The following is a 24,023-nucleotide window of genomic DNA, read 5'->3' as shown; positions in this document are numbered from 1 at the left end:
AAGTGAAGGTACTCATGCGGAATAGCAGAGTGTAGGATGCAGGCATACCTTGAACCCTCCATCAAAGCGAAGCCCCCCAGTTGTGAAATATGGAAATATCACAATTAGGGGCCTCACATGATGATCCATATGACAATTTAGTCGGTGGTTCATTCAGCATAAGGGTGACATTCTCATAGATTACATTGCATATTAACTCTCCATGATTGATTGATTGATTGTTTATTTATTATGCACTTATACATAAGTGTTTCAAAGCACAAGTATGCATGTGAGAGGAAGACATAAGGAAGACAAGACACGATCTTACTAGGCATGGTACATTCAGATCATGCAGTTGCACAGAACCAGGAAGTGCGTGGGGGGGCAATAGGTACCAAGTGCGCCCAGTGATGTCAGAACATTGGTTAAGTGCATAGAAATACCACTCTCATGGGTTGTAACCTAAGTGCAGTAGTGCTGCAGCAAGTGCAACACCTGGGGCAAGTGCAGGAGACTGGCGAGGGGCGCGTGGGACCTGTGGGGCTCTGAAGGTACACCAGGCAGCCAGTCAGCGAAACTGAGCAGAACTAGAGGAGAATGAGCGACAGAACCTGCAGCCTTTCAGTCTTCCTTCACCTTCTCTTGCAAGATTTCCAGCACAACTGACACCACAATCAACACTGAGAAGGAAGCAAAGTGAGAAAAAGCAAGCAAGAAAAGAATGAGAGGGAGAGAGAGCGAGAGAAAGACAAAAGGAAGTGGAAAAGACAAAAAGATAGATGAAGCAATACGGAAGGGTTGGAGACAAGAGTGAGGGGAGGCTATTGTTGAGAGACTAAGAGACTTTGACTAGGACTACGGCAGAGACTGCAAGTGAGAAGAGGCTGCTAGATTAGCCTTAAGGCGAGATACTAGTTTTGGAATGAGACATTAGAACTAGGATGAGAGACTAGAGCCAGGATGAAAGACCAGGACAGGGAGGAGCTACTAGGCCAAACGACTAGGGCGAGGGGCTAGGACAAGGGACAGGACAAGGAACTAGGTTGAGAGATTGGGACTGCTGATTAAGACTGTAGTTGAGTACATGGGTCAAGTTTCTCGGATGAAGGACAAGGATGAGAGACAAGGACTCATACTGAAACTAGGATAAGGCACTAGGGCTAGGAAAGCCTGCGGCTCTGACTGCATATATTCCAGGGCTCTACCGTTTTTTGGTGTGTACTCATGCCTGTGCTGAAACATGCTGGCAGATATATTCGCACCTTGAAACACTTGTGTATAGGCACGTTATAAATGCCATATCATATCATTCCAGGGCTCTACAGTTTTATGTTGTGTACTCATGCCTTTGCTGAAACAGGCTGGCAGATATATTACATGGCTCTACAGATATATAGTGTGTGCTCATGCCTGTGCTGAAACATGCTGGCAGATATATTACAGGGCTCTACGGTGTTATGGTGTGTGCTCATGCCTGTGCTAAAACATACTGGCAGATATATTACAGAGCTCTACAGTTTTACGGTGTGTGATCATGCCTGTGCTGACATATGCTGGCAGATATATTGCAGAGCTCTACAGTTTTACGGTGTGTGCTCATGCCTGTGCTGACACATGCTGGCAGATATATTACAGAGCTCTACAGTTTTACGGTGTGTGCTCATGCCTGTGCTAAAACATGCTGGCAGATATATTACAGGGCTCTACGGTGTTATGGTGTGTGCTCATGCCTGTGCTAAAACATACTGGCAGATATATTACAGAGCTCTACAGTTTTACAGTGTGTGCTCATGCCTGTGCTGACACATGCTGGCAGATACGTTACAGAGCTCTACAGTTTTACGGTATGTGCTCATGTCTGTGCTGAAACATGCTGGCAGATATGTTCCACGGCTCTCCGGTTTTACGGTGTGTGCTCATGCCTGTGCTAAAACATGCTGGCAGATATATTACAGAACTCTACAGTTTTACGGTGTGTGCTCATGCTTGTGCTGACACATTCTGGCAGATATATTACAGAGCTCTACAGTTTTACAGTGTGTGCTCATGTCTGTGCTCAAACATGCGGGCAGATATGTTCCACGGCTCTACGGTTTTACGTTGTGTGCTCATGACTGTGCTAAAACATGCTGGCAGATATATTACAGAGCTCTACAGTTTTATGGTGTGTGCTCATGACTGTGCTGAAACATACTGGCAGATATATTCCAGGCCTCTACAGTTTTATGTTGTGTACTCATGCCTGTGCTGAAGCACGCTGGAAGATATATTCCAGGGCTCTACAGTTTTACGGTGTGTGCTCATGCCTGTGCTGAAACATGCTGGCAGATATATTCCAGGGCTCTACAGTCTTGTGGTGTGTGCTCATGCCTGTGCTGAAACATGCTGGCAGATATATTCCAGGGCTCTACGGTTTTACGGTGTGTGCTCATGCCTGTGCTGACACATGCTGGCAGATATATTCCAGGGCTCTACAGTATAAATTCCAGGGCTCTACAGTTTTATGGTGTGTGCTCATGCCTGTGCTGAAACATGCTGGCAGATATATTCCAGGGCTCTACAGTTTTATGGTGTGTGCTCATGCCTGTGCTGACACATGCTGGCAGATAAATTCCAGGGCTCTATGGTTTTACGGTGTGTGCTCATGCCTGTGCTGACACATGCTGGCAGATATATTCCAGGGCTCTACAGTCTTATGGCGTGTGCTCATGCCTGTGCTGAAACATGCTGGCAGATATATTCCAGGGCTCTACGGTTTTACGGTGTGTGCTCATGCCTGTGCTGACACATGCTGGCAGATATATTCCAGGGCTCTACAGTCTTATGGTGTGTGCTCATGCCTGTGCTGAAACATGCTGGCAGATATATTCCAGGGCTCTACGGTTTTACGGTGTGTGCTCATGCCTGTGCTGACACACGCTGGCAGATATATTCCAGGGCTCTACAGTTTTATGGTGTGTGCTCATGCCTGTGCTGAAACATGCTGGCAGATAAATTCCAGGGCTCTATGGTTTTACGGTATGTGCTCATGCCTGTGCTGACACATGCTGGCAGATATATTGCAGGGCTCTACAGTCTTATTTATTTATTTATTTATTTATTTGCATTTTTAAAGCGCAGCAGCTGCCCTGGGGCATCGTGGCGCTGTTACAAGAAGGTTTACTTGGCATGTTGAATCGGTTACAGGAATGGCTGTGGTTCCAGGGTTACATAGGAACCATAGCCATGATACAGTAGTAATTTACAGACAATATTGCATGCGATACAATTGGAAACTGGGTTTCACTTAAATAGAGTGGTTTTCAAGGCTTTTCTGAAGGCTGTGTGGGATGTTTCCGCTCTTAGCTTGGGCGGAAGGGAGTTCCAAGCTTTTGGCGCTAGGACTTCGAAGCTCGAGCCGCCAGCTTTGACTCTGGTGAAGTTAGGGATTGTAAGTTGGTTGGCATATAGGTCCCTTTTGGATCTGAGTGATTGGACTGGTTGTATCCGTTCATTGAGGTAGCTAGGGGTGGTTTGGGCTATGCATCTATGTGTGATTGTGAGAGTCTTGAATTGAATGCGCTCTTTAACTGGGAGCCAATGGGCATTTTGTCTTGCTAGGGAGATGTGTTCTCTCTTTGGTATATTGAGGGCTGCTCTCAGGGCATTGTTTTGTGCAATCTGGAGTCTGTTAATGTTTTTGGCCGAGGTACCTAGCAGGAGGACGTTGCAGTAGTCTAGTTTCGTGCCTATAGTCGCTCTGGCGATGTTGAGGCGGTTTGTGGTGGACAGGTGGGGCTTTACTGCATTGATTATCTTGGTTGTAAGGGCAGCTGAGGAGGAGATGTAGCTGACATGTCTGTCCATGGACAGGGTGGAGTTTAGGTATACCCCCAGAGTTTTTACAGCTGGGGATACGGAGATTAATGAGTTCTCGATGAGGAAAGTACTGTATTTCTTGTCTAGCTTGTTGAGGATTTCTTTAGGGCCTACTAGTAGGATCTCTGTCTTGTCTCCGTTGAGACAGAGGCCATTGGCTGCCATCCATGCCTGGATGATGGCATAAGTATTTTGTAGGGTTTTCAGGTCTTGCTCATAGTCACCAGTTAGTGGGAGAAGGATTTGAGTGTCGTCGGCATAGTTGGTGAACGTTATGCCGAATTCTTCTAAGTCGTTGAATAGTGGGAGTGTGAATAGGTTGTAGAGAGTCGGGGAGGTGCAAGACCCTTGTGGAACTCCACAGTTGATTGGCGAGGGGGTGGCAGACGCTTGGTCTGAGTAAACTCTCATAGCTCTGCCTTCCAGGAAGGATGAGATCCAAGCTGTGGCATTGGATGAGAAGTGGGCCGTGTTGGTGAGATGTGTACTTAGTGTTTTGTGGTCGACTAAGTCGAACGCGGCTGACAGGTCAAGGAGTAGGAGGATGGCGCATTTGCCTTTATCCATGTTTTTTAGGAGTTGGTTCTTAAGGTCGAGTAGTGCTGACTCTGTGCCATGGCGTGGGTGGAAACCAGACTGTCTCTTACCTAAAATGTTGTGAGATTCAAGGTAAACTTGTATCTGTAGGTATGCGGCCTTATCGAGGATTTTCAGCAGGAATGGCACTGTTGTGATGGGTCTGTAGTTGTTGGGTGAGTCCGGGTCTAGCGTAGGTTTTTTTAGTAGTGGGCGAACCCAAGCTTCTTTGAGGGAAGAGGGTACTGTGCCGGTGGCGAAAGAGGCATTAATGAAGGTAGCAATGAAGTGGGCTAGGGGTTCAGAGCAGTCTTTGATTATGTTTGCTGGGCAGATGTCCCCTTTGCAGAGTGAAGGTTTGATTTGTTTCATGATGCGTAGGACCTCAAAGGTAGATACATTTCTGAAAGTGAAAGGTGGTGGAAAATTGTTGTTGTGTTTGTTTTGGGGGGAGTGCTTGGGGCTGGGGGCAGTCTGTGTTTTGTGTGGAGACTTTGGTAGATTGTCAAGGTTGGCTTTGATTTTCTTTTGGAGTAAGTCAATTTTGTCTAGCATAGCTTTTTGGATGTCATTACACCAGTTCTCATCTTTGATTGTTTGGTGTTTGGAGGCTGGCGGTGTGACTAGTTCATTGAAAATCGCGAATAATTCTTTTGAATGTGATTGGGCATTGTCGATTCTAGTGTTGTATGCATCAGCTTTGGCTTTGGCTATGGAACTTTTGTATTGCTTGGTAATAGTTGAGTATGAGTCGCGTAGGGGGGTGGAGGGGTGCGATTGTCATTTTTTGAGTGCTTGTCTTTTGAGTGTTTTTAGGTCACGTAGTTCTTGGTTGAACCATGAGTTAGCGTGGAAGAGTTTTTTTGCTTTTTTTGTTTCTAGTGGGGCAATGGTGTCAATGATCTCTTTAATGGTGGTGTCGTAGAGTGCTACTAGTTCTTTGGGGTCGTTGGAGGTGGGTGATGCTAGTGCTGAGACTTCTAAGAGTGGGCACATCCTTTCTTTGGAGAGTAGCTTTTTAGATCTGGCTAGAGCAGCTGGCATAGGAAGGATTTGACTAATGGCTGTCTTCGTTGGGATGTAAAAATGAATAAGGTGGTGATCGGTCCATGGTTGTGGTGTGTTAGAACTGAGGCATGGTGTGTGCTCATGCCTGTGCTGACACATGCTGGCAGATATATTCCAGGTCTCTACGGTTTTACGGTGTGTGCTCATGCCTGTGCTGACACATGCTGGCAGATATATTCCAGGGCTCTACAGTATAAATTCCAGGGCTCTACAGTCTTATGGTGTGTGCTCATGCCTGTGCTGAAACATGCTGGCAGATATATTCCTGGGCTCTAAGGTGTTATGGTGTGTACTCACGCCTGTGCTGAAACATGCTGGCAGATATATTCCTGAGCTCTACGGTGTTATGGTGTGTACTCACGCCTGTGCTGAAACATGCTGGCAGATATGTTCCTGGGTTCTACAGTTCTATGTTGTGTTCTCATGCCTGTGCTGAAACATACTGGCAGATATATTCCAGGGCTCTACAGTTTTATGGTGTGCACTCATGCCTGTGCTGAAACATGCTGGCAGATATATTCCTGGGCTCTACGGTGTTATGGTGTGCACTCATGCCTGTGCTGAAACATGCTGGCAGATATATTCCTGGGCTCTACGGTGTTATGGTGTGCACTCATGCCTGTGCTGAAACATGCTGGCAGATATATTCCTGGGCTCTCCGGTGTTATGGTGTGTACTCATGCCTGTGCTGAAACATGCTGGCAGATATATTCCTGGGCTCTACGCTGTTATGGCGTGTACTCATGCCTTTGTTGAAACATGCTGGCAGATATGTTCCTGGGTTCTACAGTTTTATGTTGTGTGCTCATGCCTGTGCTGAAACATACTGGCAGATATATTCCAGGGCTCTACAGTTTTATGGTGTGCACTCATGCCTGTGCTGAAACATGCTGGCAGATATATTCCTGGGCTCTACGGTGTTATGGTGTGCACTCATGCCTGTGCTGAAACATGCTGGCAGATATGTTCCTGGGTTCTACAGTTTTATGTCTTGTCCTCATGCCTGTGCTGAAACATCTTGGCAGATACATTCCTGGTATCTACAGTTTTATGTTGTGTCTGGTGAGCGGCAGGCGCAGAGATCTCCCGATTTCCCTTTGCACGTAAGGGCATATCATGATCCTGAGCGTATTTCCTTATGAATGAGAGGCTGCTGCCTTCCTTCTTCACAGTCCAGGAAGCATAGGTTCATACATGTGCATACGCTCATGGTCCTATCTTTTCGGTCAGATATCACACACAGAAGATAGAACCGTGACTCTGTCCCAGCCCTACCAATCTTTTAGATTCTCTGACATTTACCATTATATCATAAACCATCTCTATTGTAATTATTTGTATAAACCTCAGAAGAATGAATGAAAAGCGGAGCCCAGTATACTAGACATGTGACTGACTCTCCCCCTGCCCTAGTCGCCTAGGCCTGGAAATCACCCAGTTTCCCTGAAGGTAATGTGGGCACCGCGAGGCCATACTCCTGTCCAGCCTGAATGAAAAGTTGCAGCTGTTCTTACATTGCCGCCAAGGGTCGGTACCAGGAGGTGCCTCTCAGCATAAACTCCCCACACCCTCATGGACATCACCTCGGAGCCCGCCCCCCCCCCAGGAGAAGAGAACTGAAGCCAGGCCAGAAGAAGACCAAAAACATTCAATTCATAGAACTAAGGCTAGTGCAATGCATGGACGCGTGTGACTTCCTACACGCCCATATTTCCAGTCAATTAATAGAACTAAGGCTAGTGCAATGCAAAGGCGCGTGTGACTTTCCACACGCCCATATTTCCAATCAATTCATAGAAATAAGGCTAGTGCAGTGCATGGGCGCAAGCGACTTCCTACACGCCCATATTTCCAGTCAATTCATAGAACTAAGACTCGTGCAATGCATGGGCGCATGCGACTTTCCACACGCCATATTTATGCAATGCATGGGCGCATGCGACTTCCTACACGCCCATATTTCCAGTCAATTCATAGAACTAAGGCTAGTGCAATGCACGGACGCGTGTGAATTCACACACGCCCATTTTTCCAGTCATTTCATAGAACTAAGGCTAGTGCAGTGTATGGGCGCTTGCGACCTCCTACACGCCCATATTTCCAGTCAATTCAGATAACTAAGGCTAGTGCAATGCACGGACGCGTGTGACTTCCCACACACCCATTTTTCCAGTCATTTTATAGAACTAAGGCTAGTGCAGTGTATGGGCGCATGCAACTTCCTACACGCCCATATTTCCAGTCAATTAATAGAACTAAGGCTAGTGCAATGCAAAGGCGCGTGTGACTTCCCACACGCCCATATTTCCAATCAATTCATAGAAATAAGGCTAGTGCAGTGCATGGGCGCATGCGACTTCCTACACGCCCATATTTCCAGTCAATTCATAGAACTAAGACTCGTGCAATGCATGGGCGCATGCGACTTCCTACACGCCCATATTTCCAGTTAATTCAGAGAACTAAGACTAGTGCAATGCATGGGCGCATGCGACTTTCCATACGCCATATTTATGCAATGCATGGGCGCTTGCGACTTCCCACATGCCCATTTTTCCATTCATTTCATAGATCTAAGGCTAGTGCAGTGTATGGGCGCATGCGACTTCCTACACGCCCATATTTCCAGTCAATTAATAGAACTAAGGCTAGTGCAATGCAAAGGCGCGTGTGACTTCCCACACGCTCATATTTCCAATCAATTCATAGAAATAAGGCTAGTGCAGTGCATGGGCGCAAGCGACTTCCTACACGCCCATATTTCCAGTCAATTAATAGAACTAAGGCTAGTGCAGTGTATGGGCGCATGCGACTTTCCACACGCCATATTTATGCAATGCATGGGCGCATGCGACTTCCCACATGCCCATATTTCCAGTCAATTCAGATAACTAAGGCTAGTGCAATGCAGGGACGCTTGTGACTTCCCACACGCCCATTTTTCCAATCAATTCATAGAAATAAGGCTAGTGCAGTGCATGGGCGCAAGCGACTTCCTACATGCCCATATTTCCAGTCAATTCATAGAACTAAGACTTGTGCAATGCATGGGCGCATGCGACTTTCCACACGCCATAATTATGCAATGCATGGGCGCATGCGACTTCCTACACGCCCATATTTCCAGTCAATTCAGAGAACTAAGACTAGTGCAATGCATGGGCGCATGCGACTTTCCACACGCCATATTTATGGAATGCATGGGCGCTTGCGACTTCCCACATGCCCATATTTCCAGTCAATTCATAGAACTAAGACTAGTGCAATGCATGGGCGCATGCGACTTCCCACACGCCCATATTTCCAGTCGATTCATAGAAATAAGGCTAGTGCAGTGCATGGGCGCATGTAACTTCCCACATGCCCATATTTTCACATGTGGGACCCGCGTGCTTGCTTTAGCTGGGGTAATCTCAATTGTAAGAAATGCTTACTGCAAGCCCCCATTTCTTTGTTGTTGTTGTGAGGGATTCGACCATCCGCACGGGAAGTGTGCGCTCGCCTGGGCTTTTTTTGATGATTTTTTAGGAAATGGAATGATGGGAGATCAACCTCCGAAAATGTGTGGGACTAATCCGCAAACATTTTCTAATGCTTGCTGCACAACAAACACATAGTCCAGTGTACTCTGTGGGGCACAGCCTACAGGCGCAGTCCTCTCTGTCACATTTGACAGGTGACAGCAAGGGGTGCACGAAAACATCCAGAGGAGAAGGGCAACACCTTCCTCCTCCTATGGCCAGCCTAATTAAATGTCAAAGGCTCCATGGATGCGCCCTGTTCTATTGTCTAAATTCTGTGTGGTGGCGGTACATACTGATGAGAGTTAATTGAAGCAGGCCCCCGTGTACCCTCCATTTGAGCCCTGAGTCCCGTGTTCTCTTTGTTAATTGTTTCAATGAAGTGACTTTCAAACTGGATCCTAAAGAGCTTCTGTGATCAACTAAGTGAAACTAAGGGTTGATTTCAGATTTCTCTTTCGAAAATCTGGAGTTAGCCAGTAGACCACACCCACTCTGCAAACTTGAACTCAGCTTTAATAAGAACAGACTCTTCAAGGATTCATTTCAGACACTTTAAAGTAGCAGCTTTATTCTTTGGGCTGGGATGGGGTGGGGTGAGCAACCACGCAGGTCGCGGTGGGTCAGGGGATGAGCATAGGCGTAGGGCATGGGGGCTCTGGGGTTGAATCCCCTCTTCCCATAATACCAGTAAAATCCCACCTGTAGAAGGCAGGCTTTTTTGGAGTGGCGTCTGATGGGCGGGCTCATGACATAGAACCATAATGTGAGATCTGACTGCAATGGACATAAGGCATGTCTCTGAGACTGGTGCGAGTACCTGGCTATTAAATGGCAGTTGTGTGTGCCCATGCTTTTGGTGGCAATATTCAAACTTGTGAGCATGTGGGGATTTGGACAACAAGACCTGAAAATAGTGTGAGTACCTGTTCTTTTATGACACATCCTTGTGTATGATAGCTACAGCTGCCAAATGATGGGACTATCAGTGCATTGCATGCAAGTTCCTGAAGTATGATGGCCCTCCATGGGCATATGAAGCCAGTATCTAACAAGAGCAGGTACATTGCCTAGACATCAGCCAAATCTATTCCAGGGATTGTTTCTATATCACAAAAGATATTGGTGGAGCTATTTGAGTCATTATGAAAAGCCAGGTTAACGCCTTCAGTATGGCAAAGGGGTCAGTGGAAGGGCTCTGACAGAACCACCTTATTTGTTTATTAATTACCAAATGTATAAAGTAGCAAAGTAGCATGTGTAGGAATGCCACATAGTCTAGTTGAATAGAAACGTTTTCAGAGCCTTTCTAAAGGCAAGAAGGTCACTGGTCGCCCATAGTGAAAGAGGCAACGAATTCCAGAACGGAGAGGCAGCCACTGAGAAGGTTCTCCCTCCAATAGTGGCTCTGGAAAACCGTGGAACCGTCAGCGGTAAAACATTAGACTTATTACATTTCTCCTGAAGGTAAAGAGCACCTTCCCTGTAGTCAAGAGCAGGCCTTACCTGGGATGGGGTTCACGCACTGGTACCCACAGGTTGTTTGGCAGCATTTCTGGGAACTGGCACAGTCTGCTACTTTGGCACAGCTGCTAATGGTGCCGTTGGTCCCGTTGACACATGGTGAGATGGTGCCCAGAGTGTAGAATTTGGACGTGTGGCCGGGGCAGTGAGACTCATTCTCCTCTAATGATAAACTACCTGTAGGACAAGGGGGCAAAAGACAGGGCTCACATAAGAGTTAGTGCAGTGGCCAGGATGGCCTTTCCCAAAGAAGATGAAGAGCAGGCATAGTGCCCCAGCCGCAGATCCACATTCCCCGAGAGTTGGTATCAAGCAGAGGAAGCTCGTACCTACAGCTTATTTGGCAGTAAGCAAAACCATGACCAACACAAACCTGTGCCAAGCTGGAGTACAATCAGAAAGCTTCACAGCCAGCAAACCCCACACCTCCATTAGTCCCCTAACTGCCCCAACCTCAAGTAACATTGCAGACGACGAGAGAGAGGGGTCACCATCGTTGTGTAGTTTTTTCAGCAATCTCTCCACTTGTTCATCTCCTGCCTGCAGCACTCCTTTCGCCAGCCCTTGCTTCTCACTGGATACCTTTCACTTCTCATCCTCAGGGCTGGCTTCCCTACATTCCCCTAATTACACCCATAGTCCGGCCCCTCTTTACATCTGTAGGCAGTTCGATTTGCAGGGTTGCTTTTTCTGGAGAAAACTGCAAGTTCCCAAATGGACAAATATTTAGAACATTCTCGGTAGATTTCAGAAAATACCCAGACATTTTTTTTTCTCTGCCTATGGAATTTCCTAGGCCCACAGAATAATAAAGGAAGGTGGAATGGCTGAACTCAGTGAGGTAGTCCTGCTAGCATTGGAGGAGACGAGTATAGGCTAGTCACACAGAAGGATACTGGGCCTCATTATGAGTATGCTGGTCCGGTAACAACGGTTTTGGTAAGCTACTGGCACCGTGGTTACCGTATCGGCATACTCGGAGTTCTGCGAGCGGGTGCCATTCCGCCCGCAACGACAGACTTGGCCGATAGAAAGGCACCCGCTTGCAGACCTTGACGGATGCATCCATCCTCGCCATTCCCATTGAGTCCTATGAGACTCACATGGGAATGGGGAGTACGTTTTCCTGGTGTCTGGCTATGGGGAATTACCGGGACTGCCGGGGCTGCAATGCCCCGGTAATTCCCCATTGCCAGGTGCTGGAAAAATAAACGACCCTGGCGGCAGCCATGCTGTTTTTACCAGCACGGCTACCGCCAGGGTCGTAATGAGGCCCATGATTTCTTAGCATTCACAAATGTTATGTTATGGTATTGGCCATTTGCATAGCGCCTGTTACACCATTGGTATGATCTCAAAGCGCTGTGGGATGAACGCTCTCGGGAACCGTAGTCTGGTCAGTGGAGCGAGTAGGTAAGTACATAGTGCTTGGGTGCACTCAGTATGTGTGTAGCCAGGGCGGTTTATGTGGCTTGCATACTAATGCTGGGAATGGCGAAAGCAACATTATATAGCGAGTGCAGTTTATTTTGTGCTCTTTAACAGTATAGTGACAAATAGTAATTGACATGTTCACCGTATGTTGCACACGTGCAGGCGTTCCCTGCAGAGAGTACCCTTTTTCGAACAAATACAGGTTGTCATATTTGTTGAGCAGATTTTGACTGCCTCTACTTAGATGTCCCTTCGTCGCACGGTTTAGTACCGCAGATTCAGTGAACTGCCTCTGCCCTCATCCTATATCCTCTGTATATGTCCTCACCCCTAAAGCCTGGAACCAACCCTGTCTAGTTAAAGGGCTGTTCTCTCTTTAACCGTCTTCTTGCCTGTGCGGGCTCTTTCTCTTTTTACCATCATGTAACTACGATCTTTGGGCTAGATTACAAAAGCTCCGCTGGATGCTGCAAATTAAGTATGTTTTGCCAAGAGTACTGTGTTGTTTACACTTGTAGTGCTCAACTGCGCAAGAGACTGCCCCATTTTGACAATAAATAGTGCAGCGCCATGTTTTCACTGGTCTAGTGCACGCTTTTACAAGACATTCAATGCACATGCCAAGTGGAATTAGCCCCACTGGGTAAGTTAGCACCACCACCATGCGCGATATTCCATTGGGCCTCATTCTGAGTTTTGCGGTAAGTATGGGTTTTTACCGGCATGACGGAAAGACCGAGTCCGGTCTGGTACGATGCCGCAATTTACAGGCCATTGCGACTTCGCGGGCACGACCTTTCCGCCATGCCGGTAAATCCCCTAGCGGCATACCGCTAAAGGGCCCGTAAAACCCCTTAGCGGCATGAAGCGAGACGGTCAATACAACACCGCCACCGAAGCTTCGCTGTCCGTTATTAGCGGTGACCGTAATTTACGGTATCCGTAAATTACGGTCACCGCTAATTAACGGATACGGAAATTACGTCATCGCACAGGAACGGGAAGGAGCGCGGCGGCCATCTTTAAAAACACAATCCATTGCCATCCTCTTAATACAGTACCCGGAGGTATATTTTGACCCTTAAAAAAGCCATCACTGACCAGTATCATGCCGAAAGCACTGAAGAAAGGTGCCGCCCGCATCAGGAAGGAGCGTTTCACGCAGGACGAGCTCCAGGTCCTGGTGGACACCCTGCACGCAAATGCTGAGATAGTATTCAGCAGTGACATGCATAGGCCCACCATTGCCAGGAAGAAGGAGATCTGGGACTTGGTTGCACAGAGGGTGAGCGCCGTAGGGAACACCCCCCGTACGACGAGGGACTGCAGGAAACGGTGGGATGACCTCCGTCTCAGGGTGCGGGCCATCTATCGGCCAACCGAACACAGGCCCTGGAGACAGGAGGAGGCCCAGCTTCTCCCATCAAGATGATGCCCTGGGAGCAAACGTGTGCGGACATGATGGGCACTGACGCCATAGAGGGGGTCGGCGAGATGGAGTGCAGTGCCCCGTCATCCGCAGATGGAGGTGAGTGTCATGAGTGAAGATAGTAAATGCATTCCCAATGTAAGGCACCGCCACCGCCAAGGGCTGGGCAAGCAGTCACATCACGTATGGGAACCCCCCCCCCCCATCTAATCATGCCGTCACAAGTGAGACCCAGGCTGATGCCAGGTGCAAGGCTCCAACCCATATTGGCCATAGCACACAAAGAGGCAGTCAATGTGAGTCAGCACAGTACTCCACCAACATGAGTGACCCAGACGCCTGCATGCATTTACCATCCAAGCCCAGATCACTGTCCCACTCCCCACCCAAATGTCAACAAAATGCTGCAATCCCATTGTTATACCATAGGCTTGAAGAAATGCTGACCCCCAAATCCTAGCTCATGCCATCTCTCTCTTCCCCCACACAGGCAGCGGCCATGAAAGTGAGGGCCAAGAAGCCACGCAGCCCTGTACCTCCAGGGGCACAGCCAGGGGACAGCGTAAACCTGCAGGAAGGAAGAAGGCACAGGCAACACCACCTGCACCAGCAACCCCCATGGCGGCTGCACAACCCACACCCACACCCCTACCCATGCCTGCACTGCCGACGGAGACACGCCCCACGACTCAGAGGAGTCCAGTGTGGCAGGGGAGAATGCTGCCATGTTTCTCCTCGAGGAGCCAGATAGCCCAACATCAGTTCCCGTATCCGACGTGGAGGAGCCCTATGACATTGTACACAGCCCAGACACCCCATCCTACAGTCAAGTTGCACACAGCGACTCCGGGGAGAGTGACACCCCAGGCCTCACAGGCCAAAGAGCACCACCTGCCAGTCCTGGATCCACCTCCCCTGCAGAAAGCCCCGAAAGGGCTGCAGGCTCAACACCACGGCTGCCGAGCACATCTGCCACACCGGCCATGGATGGATTGCACTCCCAGCGCCTCACGGGCCTGATTGAGGAATTTATCCGGGACAACCGTGAATCCAGGTCGGAGTGCCACAATGACCTGCAGGCCCTGGGCGAAGTCATCACTGCCAACACAAACCGGCTCTGTGAGGTGCTGGGCCGGATCGCTGATGCCCTGGAGGCAGCACCCCCCAGACCACAGCCCCAGTGGGAGTACCCACCCTCACAGTGCTCCTCCACGCAGACCAGCCCTGTCCGCCGGTCAATGCGCACACTCCGCCGCCAGAACATGGATACCCCTGGCTCTGGAAGTACACAATGACCATACTGCCACACACATGTGGCCTATGTTGCACTGATGGGACTATTGTGGGGTTGTTGCGGGGGAGGGGGAGGGGGGTGAGGGTGTGTGTGGGAGTTGGGGGGAGGGGGGGTGAGGGTGTGTGTGGGAGTTGGGGGGGAGGGGGAGGGGGGTGAGGGTGTGTGTGGGAGTTGGGGGGGAGGGGGAGGGGGGTGAGGGTGGTGGTTTTGTTGTACACGTTCCTACATAAATGTTGAATACACTGGTTGTTCATTCCCAAAAAACAGAGTGGACATTGCTCATTTTGCTTGTGTCTTTTAATGTCGCACATTGCATGGTGTACATGTATCCCCACACCCAGTGCCCAATGTCCTCTCACCCTCACACCCTCAGCTGACTTGTGAGTCAGAAATATTGTCCAATCAATGATTGCCGCACTGAACGTCCTTCCTGTGCATCGGCACCGTGCAGCTGTCCTGCCATTCCTTCCTCCTCCCCCTCATCATCATCTGGTGTTAGCAGTTCCACGTCAGGGGGCAGTGGCACGTTCCGACGGATGCACATGTTGTGTAGCATTACACATGCCATGGTGATCTTGGACACCTTCTCGTGGCTGTAGATGAGTGCCCCACCAGACCGGCTGAGGCAACGAAATCGTGCCTTCAACAGGCCGAAGGTCTGCTCTATCAACACCCGTGTACGGGTATGGGATCTATTGTAGTGCCCCTCGTGCCCGTTTTGTGGGTTGCGGACCGGGGTCATGAGCCACGGCTTTAGAGGGTAGCCAGCATCACCTGCATGGAAGTGGAAAGGAGGTAATTGTGTGTGCATTCATGGTGGAGAATTGTACTAGTCTTACATGGCCGCAGATGACTACTGGGATGAGTATGCATCCCCCCCCTTTCCCACCCAGGTGGAGTATGCATCCCCCCCTTTCCCACCCAGGTGGAGTATGCATCCCCCCCCCTTTCCCACCCGGTGGAGTATGCACCCCCCCTTTTCCCACCCAGGTGGAGTATGCAGGCGACCTACTCACAGCCCCAATGCACTGGCATGGCCCATTCAGGTTACTCACCAAGCAGCCAGGCACGTCGTCCGGCATGTCGCTCCATGTAGCGTGGTAGTGTTGAGTTCCGCAGGACCAAGGAGACATGAGTTGATCCGGGGTATCGGGCATTGCAATGTGTGATGGATTTACTGGCATTACACACCATCTGGACGTTGATGGAGTGGTATTGCTTGCGGTTGCGATACGGCACCTCCATGGCATGCGGGACCACTAATTCCACGTGGGTGCAGTCGATGGCACCTATGCAATTTGGCATGCCTGCCAGTGCATGGAAGGCAGCTTTGGTGTCATATATCTCCTGGGGAGTACGGGGTAGAGATATGTATTCCCTTGTGTGGGTGAGGAGGGCATCCAGAACTTGTTTGAGTATTCGTGAAAATATGGGCTGTGAAATGCCATGCATGTGCCCCACTGTATGCTGGTAGCTGCCTGTGGCAAGGAAGTGGAGCACAGACACTACCTTCAGTAGAGGGGGGATGGCAGTGCGGATTTCTATGCGGCTCACTATATCATCATATATCATGTCCACTATGCTGGTAATGGTGTCCCAATCAAGCCGGTACAGGGTGTGGATCTGCTCTGGTGTGAGGTTGAAGGGTGTGGCTCTGATGCGGGGGATTGGGGGCTGCCGGCGTGGTAATGGTGGCTGCACCGGTAGGGCATGCTGGGCCTGTCTCACCCTCCTTCTCCTCCTGTGTATCCTCTGTGGTGGGGGTTGTGGTTGTTGTAGTTGTTGTTGTTGTAGTTGCTGCCTTGCAAGCAGGGCCTCCAGCTCCAGGAATGCTGCTACAATTGGTATCATCTTCGTGTGGGAGGGGGTGTGGTGTGTGGGTGTGCTCCTTTTGTGCTGTGCCAGACTCCATTGCCTCCACCTGTGCTGATTGAGTGCACCTGTTCCTCTTGGAAACACTGCTCAGGGTCCTTAACACCTTCTCGGCGATGCCTGTATTTACTCCATGGCGGTAAGGTACTTTGCGGTCTTGTGGAGGCCGTTTTTTCCATGTCCACTTTACTTGGGATCAGCTCCGGTTTACGCCATGCCGCTAATTACGGCATGGCGTGTCGGGCGCGCGCCACTAAACCGCTATTTACGGCATCGTACTTTACGACGCCGTAAATAACGGTCTGGTGGGTCAGAATGGGCCGTAACGGGAAACGATGCCGGTAGTCCTTTACCGGCATCATTTTTCCCTTACCACCCAACTCGGAATGACCCCCATTGTGCGTTGAGCTGCATGTTGCTACGTTTAAGCACCGCAATAGTTAGGAAGATAGCTTAATGCATCGAGCACTTGATGCAAAGCTCTGGGCTCACCTGGCAGATCACAGCACCAAATCCCATGACGAGCTACTCAGCTTGTGCTCCTTCTGTGGTTCATAAACTGCACTGTAAAAACATTGACGGTAGGAACACCTACTCTATGACAAAACAATATTCGGCCTCGTTACGAGTTGGCCGGTACACAGTAAATGTGCCGCTAATAACGTTTACCGTCACTTTTACCAGACCAGCCACTGCACCTTTGCTGCTAGGGGCTAAGGATTTAGCTCCAGCTAAGAGCTGAATGTAAATCTGACACCTACCGGCAAAAAACTGCCTCTATTACCGGCAAAATCCCCCCATGGAGTCGTATGGCACTCCATGGAATGGGGATTTACTGTGTATACCAGTACTTGTAATCTGCCGGTAATACCGGCAGACCAGTGCTGGTAGCAGTAATTGCACTTGCAGGTATTCTGACAGATTTTCTACCAGAATACCTGCAAACTTGTAATGAGGCCCATTGTACCTGCACCAGAAATGCTGATACTTATAATAAGTATCATAGCACTGGTTTGGTGCCCGTCTCGAGCCATGTGCCCCCCAACAAGGGCTGTATCAGGACAGTTGCTCAGGTAACCAAAATGGACACAGTCAAACCAAATTCTGTGGCATGGCAGAGAGGCTTCCTTTAAATCCCAGTAAGAATTGAATCAAAACATACAGTATCCGTAATCCTCCCTATAATATGTCAGCCATACTTCCCAATACTGGTCCCTGCAGCACTAGGACAGTTTCAGCACATACCGATCCTTCTCCTTTTCTTACTGCTCACCTTGAAAACGGCTAAGCATTCTTTCTGTGCCTTATCTGGGTGTCAGCAGGGAAGCGCCTGGGGGTAAGGGACAGTGTTTCCTTTATGGTCAGACCCATAAGGCAGGTCTAGGACAGTAGGGGTAGGAGCCGAACGTGGCATGTGACACGTGCCACTGCATGTCACTACATGCCAGTAGCCTAATGTGACATGTCACAAAGTGTCACTGCATGTCACTAGAGTCCAGGAGCCTAATGTGACATGTCACAAGTGCCACTGCATGTCACTAGATGCCTTACCTCTGTTGATAAAGCTCTGGATTCCAAGTTCACTTTTCCTCCTCAATCCATTTAGTCCACGGTCATGCTTCAATTGACCTCAAATAATCCCAGCATCATAGTTTCAAAGGATCAGGAATTAGGGTCTGAAAATGATTATTATTATTATTATTATTATTATTATTACAATTGTTTTTTTATAACGCGCTTAATACCGAAGAGGTTTCTAAGCGTGAATGCCACTGAGCTATACTGCCCGTATGCGCTGATGTGGGAACAAAGTTCCATGTGTAAAAGTCCCCTGCGAAAAGGTACCAGCCTGAACGGGCCAATGACTGTCGTGTTAGGGTTCCATGGCCTGGTAACCCCAGGGAAGGGATGGTGCCTGGACAAATCCATGACATAGCTGTTCATGGTGCTCATGGACCTTTGGCCCTGGAGGAGGTTCAGAATCCGGCTAGGAGTGCAAAACTCCTGGTGGCTCTTGATACCCACAGCTAGGCGCTCCTCTCTTTCTGGATATGGAGGAGGCAGGGGACTCTGGGCCCTTCTGGTCTCAAGGACACTTTGGGGAAGCACATTTTTCTCCCAGATTGCATTACACGTCCTACTTCCAGGGAGTGGTGTCCCTCTCAGGTGGTAGAGATCAAACAGATGTTTTCTGCATTGCAAAATGTATGCTGTAGGCCTTCCCTCCCTGGCTGGGATGACTCCAACCCTTTTGTTGAGCCTCAGGTGTTTACATGTTTTTCTAAATATGGGCGCGCTGTTTCCCAGGATAGGCTATGGCAATCTTGCTAGGATAGATAGATTGTTAAATACTTCAGGTCCCCGGGTACACATTCTGGAGTTGGTAGAGGAGGCCAAGTCTAGGGTAGTTCCCTTAATCAAGAAGAGAATGGTAGTTAAGCTCAGTAGGTCGTGTGTTTTTTGGGTTTACCAATTCTGTCATCATGTATGAACAACGCATGAGTATCCTGCTCAAAATTAGTTCTAAATCGGGTGGTTTGGGGGAAACTAAAGCGATGGAGGATACAGGTTCATGGGTGATTTTCTTGAAATGCTTGGTAAATGCGTGAAATATATAGAATTGAGCATACAAATACTATTCTCTCTCCACTAGGTTACAGTTACTCCTGGTGAATAGGACAGCAGCATTAGCACAGAAAGTGGTCATTCTCAGTGCCACAGACGGCAATGGTTAAAGTTATTTTTTGCCTATATGCACTCAAGTACCATTTGATCTCAGATATAATGGTCTGTTGTAATTGTAATTGTTTATTTATACAACGCTTATGCACATGTGGAGTGCTTCAAATCGTTTCAAGGTGGGAAGGGAACAAGGGAATACAGTAACTCATTCTTAGGCCTTGAAGTTTCCGAATAATCTAAACAGCAAAACTATCATACTAGGCCTGAGGCATTTCTCCTAGTGCAAGTGCATGAAGTGTTAGAGTTTTGACCAGCTAGGGAGGGGGGACAGTTAAAGGTGAGGAGTGGGGGACATTTATACAGCGCTAATACACAGGTGGTTATAAGCACAGGTGGTCAGGTGTAGTCATTCAGAGAAACACGTTCCTTGTGTCATATTTAATTGTGCTATAGTAGTTTTGCGTAAAACAAAAAAAGCCAACACGTGTTCTGATCCAGATGATCTTTTTCAAGGGTTTTCAAATGCATTTTCACCCAATTATTGTATATTCAATGGGTTCTTGTTTACCCCAGTTATTCAGCACTCCCTATTCCTGTGGAGCTAGCGAATTTTCCATGTGCCCATAATTGGGCATGCACCTGGTAGGATCTTCATTACTGCTAGTCTCCTTCCGGTTCATTACGAGATGTATTTGCTCTTCCTATTGTTATATATATTATCGTATTGTGGTCTCTGCACTACGGTTAAGTTGAGTATCAAGATACATAGGAAAGCCAAAAAATTAATTGCTAATAACTTTCGACTCTCATGACGGATTTATCTGAAATTTTGCAAACAGTACGTTTGTTCCACCCTCCCCCACCGGCCCCTCATTTCCCCCACCATCCAACTCCATCACTGCCCTGTGACTGGATATTTTGGGAAATATTTGTTAAACAATGAAAAAGTTATTAAGAAAGTTAAAAACGCAGTTTCAGCCTAGTCCCCATTAATGTTCGCATACAGAAAAAGTCTAATCATCTGCGCAGTGCATAACTGGACGGAATTGGACCAGGTATGACAAATCTTGAGCAGGAAGCGTTGACTCAATTTCTGGGACTGGTCTGGGGTTATTGCATTTATTCATTTTTAAAATATTTGACAGAGATGTGTGGGCCTCCTTCTCCCAAAATGATAGCTATATTTCTCATGGTGCTTTGAAAAAGAGAGACTTTTTAAAAATGAAAAACACAGTTTTTCTTTTATACAAAGCGAGAGATATTGCGGTTTTTACAGGAATAACCGCGGCTACCAGAAAACAAGTGGAAATAATGCTCTTTTGGGCAGGGAAAAGGGATGAAATAGCCTCAGGCTAGAGGTGGGAAGGTGGAAATAGGACACCATGAGAAATTGGGAGTTGGGGGGTCTCGGGAAGTTCTGAGCTCAAATGTTTTCTCATAACTGTGGCTATTCAGAGGGATGTCCGCAGTTATAAAAGAAAATGCAAATGAAAGTGTATAACACAAAATTATGAGTATTGGCGGGATGGGAGAGGGCTTGGGAGGGTTAGAGGACCTGAGGGGTGGAGCATTCCGAGAGGAGGGGGCACTTGCTGAGGGCATGGGAAGCAGGTGTCATGATTCCTGCCCCTCATGTCCCCAGCCCTCCAAGATGTCAGACTGGAGCCAGGCCACAATCACCTACATGGCCCTCAAGGGCCTCTCCATCCCTCCAAAGACAGACTTGGAGTCAGACTTGGCGCTTGTGGCAACAGACTCACTCACTCCCATAGGATAACATTGGGGATTGGACTTGTAGTGCATTGATGGGGACAAGATGGATGCCCCCACATATTTCGGTTCCCAGAACTGCATGTGCAGTCTAGTCTTTTGGGTGTGGTTCAGCCCAGAGACACCTGGGATACCCAGAGACTATTTAAGCCACGCCCAGGCTGAGAAACATGCTTTGTGTTTTCTGCACCTGCAGCGTGACACTCACCGTGTTCGGATCGGTCTCCAGTAGGCCTGCATCTTTCTTCTGCGGTCAGCTCCTGCAAGAACAAGAACACTGTTAGGAACAGCCTTACCTTGCAGCACTTCTGCCCATCATTCATCGCTTCTTCTGTTCTGCAGGCATCTTCGGCAGTGTCATTCCCATCCCGGCATGCCGCTTCCTAAGGAAAAGGGAAAAGAACAGAAAAAAGGCATTAGTAAGCATTCAGCAAATCTTCGCTTATTTTTAAAGACTGTACAAGCTTCAAACATTTACCTGAATCCCAGCCGCTCTGGGGGAACTCTGTCTTCGGAACTTCTCATCCATCTGCAAGAGGGAAAAGACACTCCAGGTTAGCGTGGAAACATCTAGAGACGCCGCATACCGCGCTTACTCACCGCATTTCTTCTTTGTAACCGGCATCCACGCTTCTTTTGGCGTTTTAAGCGCGTTTCTCGCGCTTAGCCCAAAATGGTGGCCTGGCTCCCAAATGGCCAGACCATGAGGCTCTTTGTCCTGTCCGCTGACCGTCTTGCCCCCTTCACCTCCCCCAGGTCGAGTCGACCCGGGGCCTTCTTTATTTGGGCATGTACTTTCCCACGAAACACAGATGCTTTCGCAGGCTTCTACAGGCCTGTGTGTGCCTCCAGGATGGGGGCTGGGATGTCTGGTCCCAATACACATCCTGGGCGCCAGAGAGTCTAGGGTGGTGTGAATGCCTGGGACCCCCGTGGTCCGTGATGAGGTCCACAGATGGTGTGAGTGTTTTATGAGCGGAACTCCCATTGGGTCCCCTCCGTTTTGGCGCGAAGGGAACCGTGTATAAGAGGGGGCTGGAAACGCCACTACCATATCGATCTCCTGAGTTCTCACGAACAAAGGAATACCGGAGCCAAGTATCCTGCAACCATGAAGCTGAACCGAGGAATCGCTGGTGACCCGCTGAAGGACTGCTCCCCTGTACTGCTGTCGCTTTGTGAAACCCTTTCTACCTCTGATCGAACGAGAAGGCCTGTACTGGTACTTCGACCCTTGGAATAGTGGGAACTAGGCAACTTCACCATCTCCTGCACGTAAGCCTTCTGAAGTGTCTCTGGGCCATCCAGCAGACTGACCAGCATACCCAGGAGCCTTGCTCTGTAACCGCCGTCAGGTTGTGTTGTATTACAAGTCCTTGTCACTCTCACACGATTCGTACACTTGGCATTCCCAGGTCTGAAGTGAGTGGTGTACATTTGGCTGAAATACACACGGCCGCTCCGTTGCCCTGCTGTGGTAACAAACTGTGCGGGTTCACTGCGTTTGGGACGTCCTCAACTCAACTTCTGCTGCTGCGGAATCTACACGACGCCGAGACGTACCCTGCTCCTATCTGAACCCGCCAGCACTGAAACTGACGCGGAGAAGCCTGGGTCTGCTGGCATCGGGGACCGGTGAGTAGCATCGCTAGGGCCTGGTCGCCCTCCTGCAGGAGCCCATAGCTTTTCCCCGCTGTGTCTAACAGCACGCCTTTCCGTACTCGCGCTCTGCTTCTGCCCACAGTGGAGGCTGCGCTTGAGTCGCGGAGCTCTGTTCATCTTCATTTGTTCACCGAACTAAACTGCCTGATTCCCTCGAAGAGACTCCCCTTTTTGCCCGTTGGCACCGGCGTGTGGAGGTACTTTTGAGCACAAGGCTCCACTCTTCGTAGGGCTCGGACTTCCTTTTAGTTAGGTGCCTCTGAAGACGGACTGGGTCTAATTATTATTCGCACTGCCTGTTTTCCTCCCCATGTAGGTGGTCTACGCATTTCGTGCGTCTAACTCGTTAGACTCGTTTGTATTTGTATATATATTGTATTGGTTTGGTATGTGTTGGTTTACTGGAGTTTTATTGTGATTTCTCGCTACGGTCAATGTTACAAAGGCCTTGTAATAAATGTGTATATATTTTTAATATAACACCTGCTTGGAGTAATTTGTAAGTGTCCTTGCTTTGTGTGCTCATTGCGGGCTTTCAGTCACCCTCACCCCTCTTAAGACCTAGTCTTGACCGCCACGATCGCTACCCTGATTGATCTGGCTTGTCCAGAGGTTACCCTGTTCCAAGAAACTAGGCTAGCCTTCTGAACCTCTGCGCCTCCAGGACAGAGTTCAGAAATCTGTTTTAACAAAGTGGTGTACAGCAGTGGGATACGACTGAAGGTACCCAGTGTTGCACACGAGCGAAGGCATTTCAAGTTATTCCTACCAGGACACGTAGTGAATTGTCGTAGTATAACTTTAAAAAGGCCATAGTCCTATCTAACAGTATGGAAACAAATACCTTGTTAACTTTAAATGCTTCTAAATCCGAAACATTGAAAAAGATGTGTGCGGAGAGAGGTGTCTCCTCTCAAGGTACCAAATTGGATATGATCCAAAGAATCATGGCGTGGCAAGAAGCGCAGCTTGATGCTATAACTTCTGAGGACAGTGCGGAAGGAGGTGGGGCTGCTCTCACTGGTAGAACCGACGGTTCTGCCGCTGCACTGATCCACCGCGACCACGAGGAAAGGGAGGATGAGATGTCTAATGTTTCCTCGGCCAGTGTCGATGGGGAGGCCATGCTTGAATTCAAGAAGCAAGAGCTGCGGTTTAGGCAGAAGGAGCTTGAGTTCAACATAACCAAACTAAGAATCGAACAGGCTGAAAAACAGAAAGACAGGGATCACAAGTTGGAACTGGCCAAGCTTCAGGTTGCAAATGGATCCAAGGGTCCTGGACATGGGTCTGGGGCCTCCTCTCATCCACAGTTTCCAAAAGATCTGCTCAGTGTGTATGAGGAAAAGAA

The 24,023-nt window shown here is 48.7% G+C and overlaps 1 protein-coding gene across 1 annotated transcript in view; it reads right to left on the bottom strand.

The window, feature by feature from the left end:
- LOC138521151 (antileukoproteinase-like) overlaps positions 1-24,023 on the bottom strand; it is a 79,932-nt gene that overhangs the window by 30,176 nt on the left and 25,733 nt on the right. Inside the window, exon 2 of the mRNA XM_069633729.1 lies at positions 10,512-10,706. Within this exon, the coding sequence (XP_069489830.1) occupies positions 10,512-10,706 (195 nt within the window). The remainder of the gene's footprint in view (positions 1-10,511; positions 10,707-24,023) is intronic.

This window comes from Ambystoma mexicanum, chromosome 13 (assembly GCF_040938575.1).
Source record: "Ambystoma mexicanum isolate Mex_15411 chromosome 13, UKY_AmexF1_1, whole genome shotgun sequence".
NCBI lineage: Eukaryota > Metazoa > Chordata > Amphibia > Caudata > Ambystomatidae > Ambystoma > Ambystoma mexicanum.
This window is presented reverse-complemented; position numbering and strand designations above follow the sequence as displayed.